Source organism: Diospyros lotus, chromosome 6 (genome assembly GCF_014633365.1).
Source record: "Diospyros lotus cultivar Yz01 chromosome 6, ASM1463336v1, whole genome shotgun sequence".
Lineage (NCBI taxonomy): Eukaryota > Viridiplantae > Streptophyta > Magnoliopsida > Ericales > Ebenaceae > Diospyros > Diospyros lotus.
Window position 1 is genome coordinate 5,641,456 of NC_068343.1, and position 24,727 is coordinate 5,666,182.

Sequence of the window (24,727 nt, forward strand, 5' to 3'; positions counted from 1 at the left end):
CCCATAAGATTTTTTCCATTTTTTGCGCCGGCGCTCCTCAATTATGACTCCCATCTCATTTCTTTCCCTTTGTGAGGAAACTATTCATTTTAACCCCTGGAATACGACGGCTCATTTTATTTGTTCCCTTCCTACCCTTTCTCCAGCCTTTTTGCCTTATGAACATTTTTCAAATAATTACAAAAGAGTTACTAATTTTCATAATATTCACTTTTTATTAAAATTGTTACTAGCTTTATAAAAATTTACCTAAGGCCCAAGATTTTTAATCTAATATAAAGCTGCTGAGTCTATTATCTTTTGGAGAAAAAATTTATAATAATATTCAATACACTTTTTAATAATAGAAAATGTGTAAAAATCATTTGAAGTTTAAATATCAAAAAATCAAATATGTGTGAGTGTGATACTCTTAGATGCCTAAAACTTAACTTCACAAATAATAAATCTTTCTTTGGGGCTAATTTATAATTTTGTCAACATTTTTCTCTATCTCATAAATGCATTAACTATTCCTTTTAGGAATCAAAAATGATTATATCTCAAAGATAAGGCAATGAAGATAACGTACCCAATAAGATGATCATTTTCCAAATGAATTATATATCGCCAAATTCAATAGAAATAAATGTTTTTCAGTTCCCGATTAGAAGCAAATATGGTAAATAGACGAGCAAAGCAAAACCAATCAGCCGCCCGCACCGAAACATTTCCATCACGTGTTTCATCTCTTCCGGCCTAATTGCCTAATTGACCTAATAATATAATTACACGCACTGTTTCAGCTACCAACTACCAGGGGCTAGACTTTCGAGAAGCTCTTTGTCAATTCACGCATAGGGGTATCAGTCAGTTTGATCAAGTTATAAGCAAATCGTCCGGCTAGGGTTCCGATCACTGGCCCCAATATGTACACCCACAGCCCCTTGTAAACACTCTTCACAATGGCCGGTCCAATGCTCCTTGCCGGGTTCATCGACGCTCCAGAAACTGGCCTGCAAAATTTTCTCACAAGAAAAGCAAAATCAGATTAATGGCGTTAACTGTATCTTTATCTTTGAAGAATGTGTGGATGTGTATATATACCCGGCGACCAGGACGTTTAACATTATCGTCATTCCAATGGCAACTCCGGCCAGGTCTCCTACCTGCAACAGGAGGCACCGGCAATGAATGGATTGGATTAAAATAAGACAATGGAGACTGAGTTGAAGCAAGATAGATATATATACCGCCGTATTCTCTGTGGAAACGCCGGAGATGACGAACATAAGAAGGAAAGAGATGACGATTTCGATTACAAAAGATTGGGCATCAGATCCCGCCGGAACGGTACCAAAGAAAGCTTCGTGAGTTACGCTGAACATGAGGGCAAGAGTCCCACTCGCAATGATCGAACCCATTAATTGAGCCACTATGTAGAAAGGCACCTGCAAATTAATTTAACTCGAAATCACAGGTAAACGAGTAGAGATTGTTTTGAATTCATATTTTGATTCCTTAACAAGAATTGATCAGAAATATACACATATATACCTCCCACAATGGGAACTGGCGGAATGCGGCGAAGCAAATGGTGACGGCAGGGTTGAAGTGGCCGCCAGAAATATGGCCGACTGAGTAGACCATGACCATCACTGTCAAACCCCACGTCGCAGAGACGCCCGGATGCGTAATTTTGCCACCGTAGAGCTTGTTGACGACGACGGCTCCGCAGCCTGAGAAGATCACAAAGAATGTGCCGATCACCTCAGCAACCACCTAGAGAACAAGAAACCCCATTTGTATATAGATGATCAACCATGGAGATACAAAAAATCAATATACGTCCGTGAACATGCAAGTGCGGATTCATGATGTTGTCGTTGATTGTTAGGTAATCTAATCAGATATCATCTGTTAGTAAATCAAGTTTACTATTGTTTGTCCTTGATGTAGTACACAAATCACTATCCAATCTTAATAACACTCATGACTGACCTTCTGGGTCATGGTGATAACTGAGGTTGAGGTGCAAAAGCCAAATCTGCTCTTGGACTCTTGGCCGGAGGGAACGCCGGCGTCACCTTCTTCTAGTCTAGAGATCTCTCCATGGGTCCCGTCGGCCTTTGTCTCCATTGTTGATTCCAAGAGAGAAGGAGATGCCAGAAGTGATGATAACCTTAATCAAAGACGAGGGAAAGAGAGATCCGTATGCATGCAGTGGTAAAGCCTCTCTTGTAAATTAACAGAATTCTGACTTCATTTGTTTTTTTTTTTTTTTTTCTTTTTTGTGGATAAACAATGGAAGTAACTTTGGAAATCTCATAATATGTTTATCCAAATCTATTGACGTTAAGATAAGATTTTTAAATTTATTGACGTTAAGATATGATTTTTTTTTTTTTAAGTTGTTTGGGTCTCCGGAAAATAAGCTATACAAACAGATATTATAATTGAATTTTTCAGTGATTTATATTAACGGCTTATTTTTCTCAATGGTTGTTTGAATAATTGAAGTTATGGTCGAGATGTATTGCACAGTTAATAGTAAATATATATTTATTTATTTATATTTTATATTATCATTTTTTTACTTTAAATAAGTAAATATAACTATCTTTATCAAAAAATAAATAAGTAAAATTAATTTTTTACACTAGTTTAATTTTCATGAATAATGAGATTTGTTTAAATTAAATGTACGAATTTAAACTGAACATAAATAAAAATATATAGATGAATTGAAGTTAAACACATCTTTCAACAAACAACTCAAGCCTAATTAACAATGTCAAACTCAAATTATTTATACCCTTATTCATCGAATATATAACTATTAAAATTATTATTGTTGCTTGAATACACTAATAAACTTAATTATTTGCCAATAAATTTGTTGTCAAGTCACTCAAAATCTACAAAAAAAAAAAAAAAAGAATAGAATGATCCCAGTGTGTACAGGATGTCATTCCTTGCACAAACACTCTAATTTCAACTTACACACCATTGGTTGTTGAAGAGTTTAATGTATAATTATAGTTGATACCTACTACATGTATCTTTTTGAATGAAAATTCACTTATTTATAAAGAAATGTAGAGAATCGAGATAAACATTGTTAATGTTATGATATTAACTAGAATTATGACTTTTAACGAATAAACCATATCCTCTCTAAGATATTTGAAGTGATTTTCAATAATTGAAGTTATCTATTTTCACATTCTTTTTAAAAACACTTCATGAGAGAGGTTTCTAAGGTTGCGTTCTCTTTATTGTTTTGAAGTCATTTTTAGTTTTCAATTTTCTAAAATAATAAAAACGCGTTCTCTTTGCTGTTTTTAAAAATACATTTTTTAAAACAAAAAAAAATTGTAAAGAAAACTCAAAACAACAAAAAGTTGTTTTGAGTGTTTTCATCCAAAACAAACTCAAAACTCAAAACATATTTATTTATTCATATTTTATTATTGTAATGGGAAAAAATATTACAAAATTCATTAACTTAAAATGTATATATATTTTTAATGATATATTAACATTAAATATTTATAATTTACTTAATAATCAAATTTATTGAATAAAATATCATTAAAAAAATATTTTCAAAATTTTAAAGAGAACGCGTTTTCTAATTTTCTGTTTTGAAAAATAGTTTTTAAAAACGATAAAGAGAACGCGTTTTCAATTTTCTAAAAATAGACTATCAAAACATAAAACTGAAAATGAATTCAAAAGTTAAAATTAAAAATTAAAAAATAAAGAGAACGCACCCTAAGTGATCTATGAGTCTCCTTGGACTTTCTTCTTCTCCCTTAGGCAAAAGTCTATTTCGTAAAAAAAGTCTCATAGAACATTTTGACTATTGTCTTTCTTGAGTTTCTGACTCTTTTTGTAATACCTTGACATCCCAAGGTCAGGTCCAATAAAAAAAAACTCTAAAAAAATTAATATATATATCGAGAATAATAAAAAATAAAATAACATACATTTGAAATTGAATGTAGATAAAGAATTTATAGGTTAAACGTTTGAGTTAGGATAGCTCAAGAATGGGTGATCTCTAGAAAGTTTGTGTATGTCCATCAAAATAAGTTGATTTGGTCCTTCCTATCGCTCGATGCGAAATGTTATAGGTGGTATTAGAGCAACTCTGGCCATGAGTTAGGACTGTGTACTAGCCAAAGGTTGGGGATACTGGATCGGGGACCGTGTACTATGAAACAATATTAGTTAGATACATTTTTGTATTGAACGTGAATAAAGAATTCTCAAGTTAAACATGTTTGAACTGAGATAGCTCAAGAATTGGTAACTCCTGAGAAGTTTACGTAAACCCATCAGGGTAAATTAATCCGATCATTTCTATCACTCAAGAAAGGATGTTACACTTTTTCTTAGATCTAAAACTTTTCTTTTAACGGGTTGTAACCCATAACGCGTCAATACCCCTATTCATCGGACATAGATCCATCAAAATTAGAAAGGAAATGCAAGTTTGCAATTTTTTTTTCTTTATTCTGATTGTTGAAAGTTGAAACTTTTGGGTTTTGGTGGGTCTACAACTTTTATTTTTTTCTCTTGCATAATCTGACAGAAAAATTACGTAATTAGAAGAAACTAATTTCTCCATTTAACCATCCACTTTACCAATTATTTTGTTCACTGGTTTTCATTTTCTACCTCAAGAGAAAAAATAATTCAATGAACTAAAGATACACAAAGGGTCTTTGGTCTATTAGAAAATGTAGCCTTGACTCTCTTAATTAAAATTTTGACATATTTCCTCTTATAACTATTTTTTTTTTTTATTGTCACTTTAAGTGCTTAGCATTAGTTTCTATTAAAATATAAATTACACATGCGTTACAAATATATAAAAGGGACTTAATAAAGTGACAAAAAAATAAATGAGAGAATATGCAAAAACTTTAGTTAGAGACTAAAGGTCACATTTCTTAATAATCCACAATGCTTAGTCTTATAACTATCCACCCTTTTTTTTTAAATTCCTAATTTAGATTTATTTTAGAATTCCATCCCTTTATTATTACTCACAAAACTAAAATTTGCCATAATAAGAAGTCTTCTCTTTATTTAAATAGAATAATGATTTTTTATTTCAAAATTTCAATTCAAATTACAATAAGTTCTTCAATAAAAATGAGGTTTTATTCAGAAAAATGAATAAAAAAATAAAATTTTAACTTTTCATCCTCTAGAAGTAATATGGTATTTTAATTTAACTTTTTAAGATAATTTTGTGTAATAATTATATTAATCATTGATCATTTTCTGGAAAAAGTTGATGCAATTGCATGGGTTGAATGATTATATATTTTTGTTGCTAAGTAAACATGAATTATTAAAATTTAACACAAGCAAAAATGTTGTTGTTGTTTCAATTTAAAGGAGAAATATTAAATGAAAATTCATTAAATAAAACATTTACAAGGTTGAGAGAATTAATGAAAAAAAATTCAAAATAATTAATTTGACTTAAAATATAAAGGGGTCCTTAAAATATTAAAAGATATGACATTTAACCCCTCAATTAAAATTTTGATATATTTTCTTCTCCAATCATTTTTTTTATCATCTTAAGTTTATTTTAAGTCATCTAATGTCAATGACTTAAAATAATTAAAAAAGGAATTGAAAGAGGAAACATGCAAAAATTTTAATTAAGAGATTAAAAACCATATTTCTCAATAATTCAAAACCGTATTTAATATTAAACCAACTAAAATCTCATTTTTAGATACCTCGAAAAAAGAAAAAGTAGATGGAGGAGAAAATCAACTCCAGATCAGTGTAAGGCAATACTTTATGTTTGTTGGGACCCAAACGTTGTAGAAGGTAGAGGCAATCAAATTAAGCAACAATGATGATGGTGTAACCGGTGTGGACTGTGGGGGCTGGAGCTTTATTGCAGAAATAAATGAGGATGCTTGCCGACGCTTCTTCGAATAAATCATTATTTCTTGTGGAATCAAGAGCCAAAAGCTACCAACTACCCTGCAAACCAGAATGGAAAAGGTTCTTCGAATTGCTCCATTGTTTTGTTTATGGAGCTTCTAATCAAGGGCTTGCTTTGAAGCAATTGCAAGGTAAAAAGAAAACTAAGAAAGCCATCCCTGAATTGAATGTACGTGACAATTCAATACACCAGTTATTTACAGAAACTGTTTACAGCACCAGAATTTTCAGCTTCTTCTTCATAAAAACTTGCAATTTATTGACATTTATCGACCAGTCACCTGATACCATCGCAAAGGCCTGGACTGGCATCCTGCTGCAACTTATTCCTGTCCTACGAGTATTGCTACGCACACGGATTTTTCTCTCAAGAAGCCACCTGCGGTTATGAACGCGGGCAATTATTTTGAAGAAACTTCGGAAGCACAGTTGTTGGTAATGGGCAGATCGGCTGGGGTGCACACCAGGGCCCGTTGTTGTAAATGTCTCAAGCTCTGTTCCATGCTAACCTGTACCATCTCGGCCAGCATCTGCTTGGCTTTACCTGATTGCTCGTCACCCTCCATCTGAGATATAAGGTCAGAAACTATGTTCTCTAACGTGTCGGGCTGAAGCTCGGATCTAGGATGAGGTGAGTCCCTCAGTAGCCGGAGGAGTGTCTGGGCTTTCGTCCGAGACTTGGGCGTTCCTTGAACAGTGAGCTCAAGCAGGCCAGGGATTACGCCTTCTTTGAGAATTGGCTCCCTATATTTACACCGGTCAGTTTGACACATTGTCAGAAGCGCCCCAACTGCATTCTCCCGGCTTTGAAGAGACCCGCTTTCAAGCACTTCGACTACTGCAAGCACTCCACCTTCTTCAGATGTCAACGCAGTTCTGCCCTCATCAAAACCCACCAAAGATTCTATAAGAGCTGTACATTTTTCAGCTATTTTTGAAGATCTTTTACAGGTTTTAAGCAGGTCAACTATAGGAGGAACAGGTTCTGCATTGAGGATTAAGAGAAGATTGTCCAAGTGTGTTGAGAGGTTGTAAAGCGCGAGCACAGCATCGGCCTTGGCTTGCGCAGTCCCGTGTCTCAGTATTTCGACAAGCAGAGGGATGGCACCAGAAGCACCAATTATTGGCTTGTTGACAGAGGACGCAGACAACGTGAGTAGAGATGCAGTTGCATACTCCTGTAGATTTGAAATCTCTGACTGTAGAAAGCCGATGATTGGTTCCAAGGCACCAGAACTCACAATAGAAACCTTATTTCTGCATTTTGTAGAAAGAAGATCAGATTGAAATATTGAGTAGGTTTTGCATTCAAGTAGTCCACCCAACACATGACAACTATCCGTGAACATAACAGATGCAATCCACCACAATTGAACAAAAGATGATAAGAAAAGATTGAAAGGATGATAAAGCACGAAAAGGTTACAGCTAGGCATCGGCTAAAACAGTTGTTTGGTCCATCATATCATCAATCCTTATGCTATGCAGCAAAACCCTATCTTTCATTTTTGGTCAAAGAATTAGTCTTGTGGCCTTTTTTTCATCAAAATTGCTCGTTTCACTGGCAAGTGAGTTACCCGTGAAGTGCTGCTCTATGTGAGACATGACACCACAAACAAAATAACTTTTTGCCTTGTTCAGGAGAAAGGCATATAAAACTAAATACTGAAAGTTCTGCCTTCAATTGGCTATATCAGACTAAGCATTAAATTTGCATTCTTCTGCAGCCCTAAAAAATTATTGATCATTAACTAGATGTTGAACACTGTTACAAGAAGAAAAACACAAACCAAAAATGAAAAATAAAGTAACAGTTTTTATATCAAAAATATACTGTGTTACTGCCGTCTGGTCTCTGTCTGAAGTGTAATCATAATAACAAAGCCACTGTTAATTGACTGTGAAGACAAGATGGAGAAGATAAGACGATTAAATTGCAAAATCAGTTATCAAGTCTCTATATAGAAAAAATAATTTCAGATCAGCCTAAAGGCTACATACTTTTGCCTACGATGGTTTGCAAGGAAAGCACTAAGTTCCTAGCTCTGCTATCAGGAAGACATGTTTAAGCTCTTCTGCTACAAGCAGATACCAGCAGATAAAACAATCACAAGTTTTTACTCATGATACCAAGCAAACCGTTCTTTTTCCTATGCAATGGACCAAAGAAATGTTGTATAAGAAATCATCATAACTGGACAAGGACCTGTAAATGTCGAAATCTATTCTTTATATTTCTTAATTTATTTAGTAAAAAATCGATAAGGGAGATCGGAAATCAGACAAAGGGGGAAGCTGTTCTCATTTGCTGAAACCCATAAGGTATTCATTTGCTTTTCCTGAATTAAGGAGATAAAATGGCCAACACCCAGAGGATATCCCCTTGTGTTCTCCCTTAATCTGAGAGTTGATAAATGTTAAGCTTTCAAACACAGCTAGCTAACTTGGAAGCAAATAATTTTAAAAATTCCTAGCACGTGACTACGCCAAATAATAGTAAGTAACAGCTTCATCATATTGCTCCCTTCCAAACCCGATCTTACTTTATACCCAACTACTTTTTTTATTTGGAATGAAGGAAAATAAAGGGCCAAAAGAAAGAGAAAAGAAAAGAGAGTGGAATTTTATTCTTGCAAAAGAGAACCCATGTGACAGCTTAGAAGAAAAGCTAGGAAACGTAACATATGGAGGAAAGACAAAGAGCAACCATTTGAAGAAAAGAACAATCCCACCTCCAAACTAACCAGACCATGTCCGAAAGCAAAACGATAACTTAAGTTGGTAATTTAACAGAATTTTCCATCGATATACCCAGAAACTTCCAAGAGAGAAACGATTTTGAGAATCAAAAGCTCTGCCAATTGCTAAGTTCTATTTAGAAATTCAGCAAGGAATTTTGGTTCTATGCCTACCTTCAAGCCCCAAAACTGGGGCCAATAATTCAGATCCATTTGTTCATTTAGCTAGTGTTGATTGTCGTAGTAATCGAGCAACAAACACAGAGCAACAGAGGAAGCCAAGACATAACCCAGAAAGGGAAAAAGAAAAATTAAAACTTTTTCCGTGAATTATGTTATATACTCACTGTTCGTGTTTGACGGCGAGGTTGAGGAGCGCGAGAAGGGCGGCCTCGTGGGCCTCGGCGGAACCGGGGCGGCGGAGCATACCGACGAGGGGCGGCACGGCGGTGGAGAAGTGACGGCGACAGCGGTTGGAGGTCTTAGTGAGGCGGCGAATCTCCTCGGCCGCCTGGATTTGGGCGCAGAGATCATCGGATTGGAGGAGGCGCTGGAGGGTGCGATTGGCGGCTGTGCGTGGCGGGTCCGGATCGGCATCGGAGTTGGCGCCGGAGAAGTGGGCCTCTGACCGCATCCAGGTGTCTCTCTCCCGTGTCTTCGCCATTAAAGAGAGCAAAAGAAAGAAGTCACAGGGAGGGGCCGAGAGAGAGAAATATCTCAGGGCGGAGCATTTTAAAGGCCAGAATAGAAAGCCAGTAAAAGGGCAAAAAGGTGAGGTGGAGATGAAGCAAACGTTTTTCAGCTTCACCTCAATTAAAATACATATTTTTTTACTTCAAAATGCCAAACTTATTAATAATAAAGTTTAAGAACACACAATATTCTTCTCGGCCATTAACTGGCGACGACGTGGCCACACGCCGGTCCCTCCTTTTGACTATTCGGGTCGGGTTAGGTAAAGTAAGGTACCTCACCATCATGCCTAATTTGGAAAATAAAATTGCAGACATCATCCTTTAAGTTATCACTTCATATTACTAAATTTGTTCGATTTGTAAGATATTACAAGTTACAGTACATTCTTTGGGTTCTACCTTCTTCTCTTTTTTTTTTAACTTCTGCTCTTACGTTTGGCATTTTGAAAAGTGCAAGGGGCTGAGGATGTCGTGCAATAAATAGTCCAAGGAGTTGGATGCAATTCTTTCTAATTTTTCTAAGATTGAGAGGGCGGGATATGCGAATATGCCAACCTTTTTTGATTGAGATAATTACCATTCACAAAATCTTATTATTACCTTGGTAAATTAAATAGTTAAATGTTGAGCTTGTAACTTGATACAGTTAATATTTAAATTTTGAATCAAAGACATTAATTTTTTTATATATAATAATCTACTTAAAAGAATTCTTAAAGAAAGGAATGGAATAGAATAATAATTATCATAAGTAAGTATTTATAAGTATCTAATTAATGTATTCAAATAATGGATTTAAAATTTTAATTTTGAAATTGCTAATAAAAAAAAAAAAAAGAAGTCAAGTAACTTTATCTTCTACAATGCATTATAAATGCCAAAACTAAAAAGAAAAGTCTAGGGCAAACAAGTTTGGCTTTGCCTACTTCTAATTTTAGAAAAAAAATCTTGAATTTGACTTTGACTTTGACACTTTAGAGAAACTACGCCATCCACCCAGAGGGACTGTAACGTGGCAATATTTCTAAGCAGCCAGCACAGCACGGAGGAGATGTGAATGGGCTTGGGTTGTTGGAGGCTAATTGGGCCAGCTCAGTACTTATTATCAGTCACACAGCCACGGCCCACGGCAGTCTATTTGTTTTATCTTTGCTAATTTCTTCTGTGTTATTATTATCATATTATTTTATAATGTTTTTAGTTGATTCCATCATTTTTTCTTATCTCACTCTTTATTATATTATAAACAATTCACTATCAATTCTAATTTTATCTCGAAAACTGTGTATGTTCCAACAACACTCCATATTTTCTTATTTATTTAACTCCATATTTTATTTATTTATTAATAAATTTTAATTTTATTTATTTTACCTTTTATATAATTTTCACTACTATAAAAATTTATTATTTATTTTATAATTTAATAATAATAAAATACAAAAAATAATCAAATATATGCATATACAAAATTAATAATTAAATACACAACTTAATAATCAAATACAAAATTAATAATTAAACATACAAAATAATAAAAAAACGCATGTGCACAAGCTTAAAAATCAAATACAACAAATTAATAATCACATACACAATATTATGGCTTAATACATCTTAAAGTCCCTCAACTATTACAAAATATGACATTGAGTCCCTCACCTAAAAATCTCAAGATTCACTATTTAAACAATTAAAAAGATATCTTTTTAGTCATTCTCGTCAATGCAAGTAAACAATTCTGTTATGTTTATCCAAAACCTATATATACATACATATATATACATATACACAAACACACACAGGGCCGCAACCATCATCCATCCCCCCAACCATGGTCGCGAGAGAAAGAGAGATGGCCACGGCCATGACCGGGGGTAGGTGATGGCCATGGCCATGAGAGGAGGTGGGTCTGTGCAGATATATATATATATATAGAGAGAGAGAGAGGGGTTGCAGCTATGGGAGGGGGTGGGTTTGTATAGTGTATATATATAGAGAGAGAAAGAGAGAAGGCCACGGCCATGGTGGGAAGGGGTGATGGCTGCGGTCATGGGAAGAGATGGATCTGAACAGGCCGTATAAACCAGGTCGAAATGCACATGAAATGCCATCTAAATTCATGCCAAATTAGAACAACAACATAATATAATTAAATGTAAGAATATAGTAACAATAATTAAAATAATATAAAATCATTTTAAATCACACAAAATATTAACAATATTATATACACGAATTTGTTATGTCACGCAGATTAAACGGTGCGTATATTAATAATATTATATACATGAATTTGTTATGTCACGCAGATTAAACGGTGCGTATATTAACAATATTATATACATGAATTTGTTATGTCACGCAGATTAAACGGTGCGTGATGTCACACACAAATGGATGTAAACGGTAAGAACTAAAAATATATCTTTTTAATTGTTTCAAAATAGAATCTTGAGATTTTTTAGGTGAGGGACTTAATATCATATTTTATAATAGTTCAGGAACTTTAAGATGTATTAAGCCCAATATTACTCATCCTATATACAAATAAATAAAAAAATTTAAAAAATTACAAACCACAAATTTTCATTCGCAGAGTTATTCATAGAGTCATCACTAATTACCTAAAGTGATCATGCTTGCACATCTCTTATTCGATCGATCATTTTCTTCTATGGTCTTCTAGTGTTGATGGTATTCCCGCCTCATTCCCAACATTTGGTATTTTTTTTTTTTAAATTTTGTTAGAAATTTGACGAATTAATTTGATAATGGTGAGGACTGTTGAAGTTCTGATTTTGAGGTAGCTTCCTTAAATTTGGCAAAGGAAATAGTTAATTATTGGAGTCAGCTTTACACTGTTTTAATCTTATCTATGTTGGAACTTAGGCCCTCAAATAAAGCATATGTGACACAATGTGCAAAAAGTTAAGCTGAAGTGGAATGAATGGATTGGCCGGACTTGACATGGGCTTAAGAAAGGGGCACAAGGGTCATTGTAAATTTGTAGTTGAAAATAACATAAATTGAGACTTGAAAGAGTAATAATAGGCGAGGAAATAGGTGACAAATTTCATTTAACAAATAATTCAAAACTTTATCGAATACATCTCAACGATTTCTTTGTGGCTAGGAAATATAGAGTTTGGATAGAGATGAATTCATCTCTAGTCTAGTTAATTTGGTGGCATCTCACTTTATTTTTTAACTTTATTTTGTGAAATTTTAAAATAAAATAAAATAAAATATATATTGACGTAATGTTAAAATAATTTTGTTAATTAGATAATACTTAGTTGGAATCTTATTAATATGATTAATTTTTATTTTTTAAACAACACATACATAAAAAATATTTCAAAAAATACCTTATTAACAGAATTTTATAACATGAAAAATGTCATAGATTATTATTTTCAATAAGAAATATTATTTATGTTAGTGAAAACAGAAGGAAGAAACGCCAAAGTATTTAATTTAAGTGGATAAAGTTCAATAATTCGGAAATAAAATAAAAAAACTTCAAGCCACCAAAAGCTCAGCCAAAACCGAATGAAGAAACACCAAAGAAACAGAGAACACGAAGGAAAGAGAGAGAGCCACACAGAGAGACATGGCAATGGCAATGGCACTTCGCAGGCTCTCTTCTTCACTGGACAAGCCGATTCGGCGCATTCTCGATAACGGCAAGGGCGGCTCCCTCTATTGCATGGTTGCCATTTTCTTTTTCTTCAAACGATGAAACAATTCTGTCTTGCAATACTTCCGTTCCTAAAATCCCTGTTTCTTGACGAATTTGATGTTCATTGGGGTTTGTTTCGCAGTCGTCTTTGCCCGACGAAGCCGTGTACGAAAAGGAGAAATCTCGTGTCTCAGTTAAGCCTGTTAACTGTTTGAGTTTTGTGCCTCAATTCCTCTTGTAATTCTTTATTTGTTTGAATCTTATTTTCATGTTTATGGCGTCAATCTTCACCGTCCAAACTTTTGACCTTGCAGTGGCCAAAGCAATTGAATGCTCCACTTGAGGTTGTCGATCCTGAGATTGCTGACATCATCGAGCACGAGAAAGCAAGACAATGGAAGGTCTATACTCTCTCACTCTAAGTGCTTGTGTAAACCAAAGAATTTTAAGTATCTGTTGTTGTCGTCGTCGTTGTGTATATCATACAATACTTTGGAACGTTTCTCAGGTAACACCTAGGATATATACAACGGAATGCTTCTGCCGTGTTCATTTCTTTTAACTGAATTAGTAGCCCAAGAAATTCAGAAGTATGAAATTGTGAATTTTGTTCTTTTCTGTTTTACGATAATTTTCCCTAGGATTAGAAGGTCACCATGACAATAGAATTAACTGAAATGGCCAAAAGACGTGAAAGTTAACTCAATCTAGGCAAAACAATATATGTCTAGCAACTTTCTTTCGGAGCATACTCGTATGGTTTGAAGGAGGAGATATCTATTTTTGATTTTGTTTTTTCCTTATTTTCTGTAGGATGACTGTACAAATTTACCAAAAATAAGTTCAATTCCTCTGCGTGTCCTAATCCAGGACGTGGAAAATTATCTATGTCCGGAACTAGGATTCATGGGGAGAAAAGAAAATGGAAAATACATAAAAAGAGATGAAGAAATTGAGCCTTTTTTTGGTGTGGTTATAAATTATAAGAAAATGAATAGATATCTTCTTGAAATCTATAAGGATTTTCATTTTCCGTTCCCTTGTCAAACTTAAGTAGTTTATTTAGCTCAGTTCAGTTGATTGCAGGCGCTGGTTTAAAGATCAACCTGAGGTTCAAAATTTTTGTTATCTTTTCTGCTTGTTCTGCATGTTGAATTGAGTGAATATAGATAGTTTGGCATGCAGCCACAAGATGCGTTTTTGTTTTTGGAGTTGATCTCTCCTGAAATTCGTCTTACGTTTGTGAAGGGACTTGAACTGATTCCCTCGGAGAATTTCACCTCCGTCTCTGTGATGCAAGCAGTTGGGTCTGTAATGACCAACAAATATAGTGAAGGATATCCAGGCGCTAGATACTATGGAGGAAATGAGTATGATGATCCCTACGTTTTCTTTTCCTTTTGCTTCTCAAGAAATTATAAATTTATGTTTACTGATATCGGCTTGTGTAGCTCACACACAAAGCTAATTCAATTATTAGTTGTTTTTGACTTTCCTAAGTTATGTTGATTTTAAGAAAACATTGACTATAGAAATTTGTTTCTTTCAGGTATATTGACATGGCAGAATCCTTATGCCAGAAGCGTGCTCTGGAAGTGTTTAGGTTGGATCCTGCAAAATGGGGAGGTATGCAATATATGCATGAAAAAATTCAAGAGAAATGTTTACACATGCTTAAAAATTGTGCAGTCATATGCATCTTGGGTTCACTTTTAGTTTTTCCAGAACAATACAGTTCCACACATGCTAATTCATTTGATCTGGCAAGCTTTACTCTAGCTGTTGGCGACTAGGGTCCACCTGTAGACGCCCATATGCTTAATACAAAAAAAAAAGTAAATATTATATTGACTTATTGGAAATGGAAAAGGCTCTCTTCCTAGCATCTCTAGGAGTAGATGGTCTGAATGAAGCTGAATATTTTGTGGAAGTAAGGAAACTGTAATGCTAAATTCCTCTCTCCCTCATCGCCCACTCATATAAACAGGAAAATTGACACCTTTTTGATGCAGTGAACGTGCAATCTCTGTCTGGCTCTCCATCAAATTTTCAAGTTTATACTGCATTATTAAAGCCTCATGAAAGAATCATGGCTCTTGATCTTCCTCATGGTGGACATCTTTCACATGGCTATCAGGTGCTGACAACTTACTTTATGTTTTTCCTGCTAACTAACTGGTTCCTGTTTTTGGGTTAGGATTGACTTTTTTTCCTTAAAAGGCACTAGTAGGGCTTGTTTTTTTGTTTGCAGTTTGTTCTGATGAAAAAAAATGTCCATCAGTGCAGGATGATTCATTTTCCATAAAAGGTTGTAAAATGGACCATATGGTAGTGTTCTAAGTCATTTCGATTGAAATTATGTAGTTTTCACTGGATGATGACTTGCCTGCTATTGCAAAATATGTGTACTTCATTAGAGTTTCAATTGTGCTGTATCAATTCTTATTTCCCAGGAATTTATATAGGATTAAAGCTGGACAAGTTGACCTTCAAAGTCTTTGGTATCCTGGTTTCCAATTATGCTCAAACCATAAAAAAAAAAAGGGAGATGTCTCCTGCGATTTTCTTAGTGCAAACTGATGTCCTGAGAAAATTGAATCAAATCAATCAAAAAAATAGTTTTGCTACGTATGAATGAATGATTCAAAAGATTTATTCAAATTCAAAGCATACAGATAGTGTCACCAAACAGATATTCTAGTGCCAACTTCTTTTGAAGATACAAACATGAATAACTGCCTCTAAAAAGTGTTGGATTTATTTAAATGTCTAGGCCTTGCCAAGCACAGATATTGAAAACATTGTACTTCCATAACCTGTAAAAAAGAAAGGATTGCTCTTGAATGATTCTCTGAATATATATTTGTAATTTTTAGTTTTATATATGTGGTGAATGGTATTGATGTTGTGACTTGTGAGTGACTTCATGAATGCAAACAGAACTGAGCCCAGATGATGATTTTGAGGAGCATCCTTGGACTTGAGCTAATTTGCTTCTTGTGGTTATGATCTTCTGTTCTTTTCATTTTTTCTGTTTTGGGGTGGTGTTCGCCTATTATATTCTTAGACTTGAAATATGATATAATGGCTTTACATAGAATGTGGTCATGGATGGAGATGGCTGGAGGTCTAGAATTCATGTATCTGACTCCATCTAGTGAGATTCATGTGATTTTTTTTGTAGTTGGGCTGAGGGATGGTGAAGGTTAGCATTTTCTCCATTTTAGTTAGACAATATGGATTTGTTCTCATTTTCTCCTTTTTCTATATTGAGCAGACTGACACAAAGAAGATATCTGCAGTTTCAATATTCTTTGAGACAATGCCATACCGACTAAACGAAAGCACTGGCTACATTGACTATGATCAGGTTGCTATCTTATATCTTCTTTTTTACACCTCAATACCCATACTCTTTTCATCTTTTGCAATTGCGTTGCCTGTAATTTGACATTAAATTTAAGCAAACCAATATGTTCCTTTTCTTGCTTGAATTTACGTACCTGATATAGCCATCATAATTGAATTTGCCTTCATTGTTTTTCTACTCATTGGCTTTTCATTTATACACCTCTTCATCAATCAACCTCTTACAGGCCAGACTCACTACTTATGTATGTGTTGTCTTGAATGTGCATTTTGTACAAGAAACAATGCATACATTATTATAACTGTCAGGAAAGGATTAAGCCACTTCCTTCGAAAACCTTTTGTAATACTTTGTATCTTCACCTGACAGGTTGTAATCAGCTATAGAGAAGCCAGTTCCAATCATGCATATTTACTACTTTAGCCGTTAGGAAATTTGTATCTTCAACTTGTTTATTAGACATAAGCTTGTCTGACCTTGAAAATTTTAATGACAGCTCGAGAAAAGTGCCACACTTTTCAGGCCAAAACTAATAGTTGCTGGTGCTAGTGCTTATGCACGTCTCTATGATTACGAACGCATTCGCAAGGTAAATCCATTAGATTTAACTATGTTATTTCAGTTAACATGCTGGCATTATGGCTTAACTTGTCCAGTTCATTCTGTAAAAGTTTCAATCTTACACTTGTGTTGCATTCAACAGGTCTGCGACAAGCAAAAAGCTATTATGTTGGCGGACATGGCACACATCAGTGGGTTGGTTGCAGCTGGTGTCATCCCTTCTCCATTTGACTATGCTGACGTAGTGACAACAACAACCCACAAGTCACTTCGTGGGCCACGTGGTGCCATGATTTTCTTCAGGAAAGGGGTGAAGGAGATAAATAAACAAGGCAAAGAGGTGACACTCGTTTGAAAAAACGTTGCAATTACTCACTCTTGCCTTGTGCATCCACAAAATCACAAGCAATTCTGTGATCGGAAGTAAAATGAATACTAAATTCTATATTGCTTCTTGAAGGTGTTTTATGACTATGAAGACAAAATCAACCAGGCTGTCTTTCCTGGACTTCAAGGTGGTCCCCACAATCACACAATTTCTGGCTTAGCAGTTGCACTGAAGCAGGTGCTGAACCTGTACAGCAGTATTTATTTAAAATTTTGGTAACATATCTTGCTTTTGGCCCAGTGGTAAAGATGAACCTTTATCAAGGTCAGAAACAGTGTTAGGTCCAAAAACCAAAATGGTGTTAAAATACTCGAATCAGTAATTTTGCAGTTGTAGCCTCTTGATCCATCTCCAGATGACTTAAACTACGGTTACTAGCACGTTGGGGGTTGTGCCCGTATAACTTTAGATGTAGCACTTCATAGTGGGGTCACGTAAAGCAATGCCTGAAGGCTCTTTGGTTATCTGTAACATGATTCAACACAAATTATTCTTCTCTGTCATGATCAGAGAAAAATCTTCAGTATGAAAGAAGTGTACTTAAAATATACTACATAACAGTCTAATATTCAAGATAGAAAGGTACAAATTGGTAAATTCCATTTCTGGGTGCATATAATTGTCCAACCTTGGGGAGGTGGACTGTGAGTCAAACTCCTGGCCTCAAGAATGGGTGGGGCCACCATTTACCATTGGAACTGTACATCTGGATGCAACTTCAGGACTTATAGCCTGCTGGAAGTAGTTCTGTTTGCCTTTTGGGGCTCCTTTTGGAAATTATCTTATACCAAGTAGGGCATGGCGACTCGTTTAGGACTCCTAGCCCCATTCGACACAAAGTTAATTTCTAAACCCCTGCTTTTGTGTTTTTGTCTTCTTTTGAAATGCAGGCTACAACTCCAGAATACAGAGCCTATCAAGAGCAAGTTCTAAGTAATTGCTCAAAGTTTGCGGAGGTATGGCCCAATCAGAACAATCTAAAGCAGATTTTCAAGGAACTTTTACTCATCCTCTTGCTTTTGATGTTTCGAGCAAGGTGGTGGTCAATCATCATTACAGAAAAAGTCTAACTGGTATTCCAATTTTGCAGACGTTGGTTCAGAATGGCTATGAGCTTGTTTCTGGTGGGACTGAGAACCACTTAGTTTTGGTGAATTTGAAGAACAAGGTAAATGGAAAATGGATTCAATCTTTCAGTGGGTAGGAGAATTTAATAATTAAAAGTAGTGTTTGGAAAATTTTTCCAACACTGCAAAGTACTGTTGGAGAGTTTTCCAACTCTGCTACAGTTATTTCATTCACTCATCTCAATGCCTTCAACAGAAGTAATTTGTTATCATGTCCCATTTCAGACGATTTCAAGATTCTCATAAAATTCGCAGGACATGTGCTCTATTCTTTATACGTGTATTGTTGTTAATTCCATCTGAAAAGAATAGGACATGCCACCTCCTAATTGGATGTTTTTCCCTACAGGGTATTGATGGTTCCAGAGTTGAAAAGGTGTTGGAAGCTGTTCATATTGCAGCCAACAAAAACACAGTCCCTGGAGATGTTTCTGCCATGGTTCCCGGTGGCATCAGGATGGGTAGGAGGCTCCAACTAGATCAGATTGTGCCTCAGCGATCTATTTCTTTTTATTTGTCTTTTTCCTTTTTGCTAATTCCTCAGTCATAAATTTATTTCCACTAACAAGGTTGGTGGTAAATTCTGATGCTTCAGGAACCCCCGCTCTTACTTCCAGGGGATTCATTGAAGAGGATTTTGCTAAAGTTGCTGACTTCTTTGATGCTGCTGTGAAGCTGGCTGTGAGGATAAAGGCAGAAAGTACAGGTTTGTAGATTTCTTGGTCTTAGTTCTGATTGATGCTGCCCATTTGCGTGTAGCAGTGTATGCTGCTTTTGCCGTCTTTCTTGGGAGCCCTACGTAATATTAAGAGGATTCTTATGCCCATTGGTCTTGAGTGTTAATCATTATCACTTTGTTCATATATTGTTGAGCTATTTCATGCGCGCATTTTTGTGTTTAAATGCTTGCATGCTAGAGTGTGTTAACCCGTCGCTTTCTACTATTTTTCATGATGCAGGAACAAAGTTGAAAGATTTTTTGGCAACAATGCAGTCGAGTGCTCCTATTCAATCTGAGATTGCAAAGCTCCGACGCGATGTTGAGGAGTATGCAAAACAATTCCCGACAATTGGATTTGAGAAAGAAACCATGAAATACAAAATCTAAGGAATCCTCTGCGCCCGGTAACCACTTTTTAGGAGTATCGTGTATTGGGCTGTCCCTTTGTTGAAGGCCGTCATGCTAGATTTGCTTTGGCTAAACTAAAAAAAGTTTTGTTTTCAAAATCATCATTGTAGACCATTGCACCAGTGATGGACAACACCGTGCATGACTGGCATTGTAATAATACATCATATATATTCTAGTTATGAATACACCATGTACACTAGATATAATAAATACGGTGTTTTTAAGAAACTTGGACATTAGATGTTTATCTAGCTAGTCAATTGAAAATGTAATTTTTTTTTCATTTTCTTAGATCCCACATAGGCTTCATGTAGATCATAAATAATCAAACATTAGTAACAGGGGTGGAGCCTGTGTAGGCCCAGTGAGGACCTTGGCCTGCCACTGGCTTAAAATATTTAACAAGCCTCACTTATGTTAGGTTAGATTTTTAGCTAAGCCCAACAACTTTAGTTATAAAAAAAAATTAATTAATAAATTAAAAATATAAATTATGATAATCTAATTTCAAATCCTTACAAAGAATTATTGTCAGGTATTGAATAAATTATGTTAATTTTTAGAATATTTATATTATTATATTATTTTTTAATAGGTTTTGCCCTCATTAAACAATTTTTCTGACTCCATCGCTGATTAGTACAAAACATTAATGCTTCGTGGTCAGCTGCACAATAAAAGAAACTTAAAGATCAAATAAGAAATAACCACAATCATAGAGAAAATTTTGAGAGTACTTTAGATGCAAGTTAACTTAGAAAGTACTGACTATGGCATTTGATGAGTTTGGAATGAGTGACTATTCAAATTTACTATGGAATGTTCTGATTTCTCAATTTTAACAGTTGACACATTTTGGGTCGCTGAGAACATGTTACTTTTTAAATTTCTTATTATATTGAATCTCAGCATTCTTACTCCTAATTCATTGTTTTTTTTTCTTGTGCCAAATATTTCAATTTCTTTTATAAACTTCTAGCACTAAAAATATAAAGTATATGATTTTATGAGTTAGTGGATGAAGATGATGAACATTATACGTTACGTGATAAGATTTGTCGATGATTACAAAGAATTATTTGTCTTTCTCTAGTAAATAATGTAAATTACATGAGTAGATGATGTTCACACTGAAGATTTTTTTATTAAAAATTATTTTCGCATCTTATTGAGATTGTGTTTTTGTGATCATGTCACTTAATAAAAAGTAGACAAGGAGAAACAAAATTTGACTAAAATAGAAGATTATTGTTATCATTAAGAACTTATATGAGTGATCATTAAGCTTATAGCTAGGCTTTACATTCATCAAAAAATTTTCTTGGAATTTTTGTGGTATAAATTGTTATTTCAAATAGATAGATATAAAAGATTGAATGCTCAACACAATCCACTATTATAACTGCATGAGGCAATACCAGGGTGAGGACTTAACACGGTGGACAACATGTCGTGTTTGACATGTTTAATTGATTTTCAATAAAAATTATTATAATTATAAAAGTTATTCAAAAAATAATTACAATTTTTTCTAAATCAGCATCACGTGCCAAACAAATGTAGTTAAATTTACCACGTACAGTACAGAGGTGATGTTGATTGGGAAAAATTTATGGTAACCTTATATTAGAAATGTTCTCTGTACATAAAATTTGTACATTTATTATGTACTCAATTTTACTGTATTGTTCCCTCAATTAAACCAAAAATAAAAAAATACATAATGATTCTTCCCACATTTCCAATTTGTTTGCACAAGAAATTCATTGCCTCCAAGTATAAAAAAAAAGCATTGGCTCGAAATATAAAAGTTTTAGATAGGTTTTACAATACATTAATTTTAAATATTTTTAAAATTATGCATGCATGACGTGTGTTTTACAACTAATTTAAAATAACACGCCTCTTAATTTGTTAACACAAAAAATTCATTACAGAGATGTCAAACAAGTTGGCATGCTCATCACAATTTGAAATGAATGTATTTGCGCGCTCTCCAATGCTCGTGCTCTCGATTATGCTAGGAGAGATAAATCGCAGATTGAGTTTTTAATCCTTGCGTAGAGCGATAATTGAACTCGCAATCTATCGAATTGACACTAACATATTACTCTTATAACAAATGAAATATACCAATCTAACCCAATAATATGCAATCCAATCGAGAATGAGAGGTCTTGTTATTTAGGCACAACCTAACATGATCCATTAGTTGAGCATGACACATATTTAGTGTTGAACCCAAAATTGAATATCTTCGTTTCGTTTAAATAGGAGATCTATATTTTTAAATAATGAAATTAATAATTTTAATATGGTGACATTAAAATTAATACACATTTGGTATTGCCCATCATGATGAGAGATCTACTAATCTCACAGTGTACATAGTGTCATCAAAGTCTACTTATAGGTATCAAGATGTTGGATCTAGAGAAATCAAGATTATCACATTCAATTCTAGAAACTGATTAAGTATTGAATTTAGCCATTAAAGAATAGAATTGATTGATAAATCTAATTAGTCGAAGCATAATTATGTCCAAAGATCTTCCGCATAATAGTCATATTTCACTCAAGGAGAGAGGTTGATTACTCTCAAAGGATCGATTTGACTTTGTTTTATGTATTTTAATAGTTAATTATTTATTTTTAGATAAATTTATTATTTTCTTATTAAATTATATTAATTTAAATATCAAAATACCTTTAGAGACAACTTCAGAGAGCAATTCTTTCTAAACGTTTTTTAGTATTGAAAGAAGGTTGAACATCAATTAATAATCGATTTATTTTTCTTTTATATAATTTAATAAATTACTAAAGTCTGCTGTCTCGTTATTTATAAGTATGTTGGCCTAAATTAAAAAGTTTCTAACAAAAATATATTCTAATGGGTTTTGAAATTTTAATTTTCAAATTACAAATAAAAAAGTCAAATAACTTTATCTACAATGCCAAAATTGAAAAGAAAAGTCTAGGGCAAACAAGTTTGGCTTTGGCTACATCAAATTTTAGAAAAAATCTTGAATTTGACTCTCGACTTTGGAGAAACTGCACCATCCAGACCCAGAGGGTCTGACACGTGGCAATATTTTCTAGGCTGCCAGCACAGCGCCGGGGGGGGGGGGGGGGTGTGTGAATGGGCTTGGGTTGTTGGGGGCTAATTGGGCCAGCCCAATACATATTATCAGTCAGACAGCCACGGCCCACGGCAGTCTATATGTTTTATCTTTGGTAATTTCTTATGTGCCATTATTATCATATATTATTTTATAATATTCAACGCGGTGGGCACGTGGAGGCGTACGACTCGCATGATTTGCATGTGCACCCCTCCATTATTTTTCCTATTATTATTATTATTATTAAAATATAATCAAAATCCAGCTTGCCAAATCCTTTTACAATTCATGGCAAGCTCAAGCTGACGTACTTTTTTCCTTTCATTTTTTCTTATTTATTATAAAGACTTAAAATTGAGATATGAATTGGTTTATTAGACTTAAATTTGGCTAATTTACATGAAAGGAGCCGAGCCTTTTATTACAATCTCTAAATTTAAATTTGCTATTGGGATGCCTTTAAAACTCTATACTGTGAACCTAAAAACACTGAATTCAACTAATTAAAAACATACAAAATTAAACTTATAAAAATGTTTAAGAAGTAACGGTCAACCCAAATGTAACAATGACAGGATCCAAAAGATTACAACATGTCATGCCATGTGTCGTTACATGCTCAACAGCTTGTCTTCTCACCAAGGCCCAATTATTTGATATAGAAAATGAACTTAGGCCACAGTGGGTGGGTGTTTAGGAAATGAATTAATTTTGAGATTAATAAAGAATGTAATGTTGTCTTTGCAGTACTGTAAGACAAAGCACCCAATCATTGAGCATAATAATAAAATTACATTCATCTGAAAGCTATATTAATCGTACATGTGGGCTGTTCTGTTCTGTTATGTACTACTACGGGAGGAGGCACATCCCATCAGCCACTCAATTATTGTCGGTAAAATTAATAAACATTTATTGAGTTTTAAAATTATAATTATTTATTCATTAAATTTTAAATTATAATAAGTTATTTAGTGAATTTTACTCAACGTCAATCATCCATCACTCGTTATAACCCCGTCAGCTATTACAAACGAAAAATGCTAACGGATCTGATTTGACTAACAAAATTTAACACGACAAAAATTAATTTAACATACATTCACTGAAATTTAAAAATATAATTACTTACTCAGTGAACTTTACTCAACGTCTACCATCTATCACCCTGTTACATTACCGTTTGATCTTGAAACACCCATTACATCACCGTCATCTTGAAATATATTAAAAGATTTTTATATGTATTTGAGATCACTTACCTCTCAAACCAAAAATAAAAAATTAAACTAATGATTCAAATTAAAAAAAGTTACTGATGTAAATTAAAAGTAAAAAAAATGTTTGTTTAGATTTTTTATTTCCATTACGAATAACGAAATTCACAAAAAATGTATTTAATAATGAGACCAAGAGCCAAAAATTGATTACAAAAATCATATTCCTTTTATGCCAAAAACTAACAATATTTATTTCATCGTCGCCTTAAACAAAACACTTACCCATCCAAATAATGAGATTCTATGACCATCTTAAGAAAACAAAAATTTAATGGTCACCAAATTCACTCATTACATTTATGCTAATTTGATATAATACATCATTGTGGGTGCAACAGTATTCAGTGATTGGCATAGCTTCAGTGAGTGACCAAATTGATCATATTTTGTGACCGATGTACCTTCAATTTTTGGCTCTTGGTTTCATTATTAAATATGTTGAATTTTGTTGTTCATAACGGGGTAAAAAAATTTAAGCAAACATTTTTTTTACTTTTGGTTTGCATCATTAGTTTTTTTAATTTGAATTATTAGTTTAGTTTTTACTTTTGGTTTGAGAAGTAAGTGATCTCAAATGCATATAAAAATATTTTAATATGTTTCAAGATCAGATGGTGATGTAACGGGGTGATGGATAGTTAACGTTGAGCAAAATTTAGTGAGTA

At 34.0% G+C, this 24,727-nt stretch overlaps 3 protein-coding genes across 3 annotated transcripts; 1 reads left to right on the plus strand and 2 right to left on the minus strand.

Annotated features, from left to right (window-relative positions):
* Positions 1-697: 697 nt before the first annotated feature.
* Positions 698-2,142, minus strand: LOC127804702 (probable aquaporin NIP-type). The gene is made up of 5 exons (XM_052341642.1): positions 1,981-2,142; positions 1,537-1,761; positions 1,233-1,430; positions 1,087-1,148; positions 698-995 (listed from the first exon to the last, which is right to left on the minus strand). Exons 1-5 carry the CDS (start codon positions 2,116-2,118, stop codon positions 803-805), a joined length of 816 nt encoding a protein of 271 aa, XP_052197602.1. The 5' UTR covers positions 2,119-2,142; the 3' UTR covers positions 698-802.
* Positions 2,143-6,090: 3,948 nt separating this feature from the next.
* Positions 6,091-9,468, minus strand: LOC127804988 (U-box domain-containing protein 4). The gene is made up of 2 exons (XM_052342133.1): positions 9,047-9,468; positions 6,091-7,218 (listed from the first exon to the last, which is right to left on the minus strand). The coding sequence occupies exons 1-2, from the start codon at positions 9,361-9,363 to the stop codon at positions 6,363-6,365; spliced, it is 1,173 nt and encodes a 390-aa protein (XP_052198093.1). The 5' UTR covers positions 9,364-9,468; the 3' UTR covers positions 6,091-6,362.
* Positions 9,469-12,935: 3,467 nt separating this feature from the next.
* LOC127803700 (serine hydroxymethyltransferase, mitochondrial) lies at positions 12,936-19,885 on the plus strand. Its single transcript, XM_052340129.1, has 15 exons — positions 12,936-13,109; positions 13,222-13,272; positions 13,394-13,480; positions 14,328-14,449; positions 14,629-14,705; positions 15,092-15,216; positions 16,357-16,449; positions 16,946-17,038; positions 17,153-17,350; positions 17,471-17,575; positions 18,289-18,354; positions 18,489-18,566; positions 18,875-18,986; positions 19,121-19,231; positions 19,485-19,885. The coding sequence occupies exons 1-15, from the start codon at positions 13,011-13,013 to the stop codon at positions 19,631-19,633; spliced, it is 1,566 nt and encodes a 521-aa protein (XP_052196089.1). The 5' UTR covers positions 12,936-13,010; the 3' UTR covers positions 19,634-19,885.
* Positions 19,886-24,727: the final 4,842 nt, after the last annotated feature.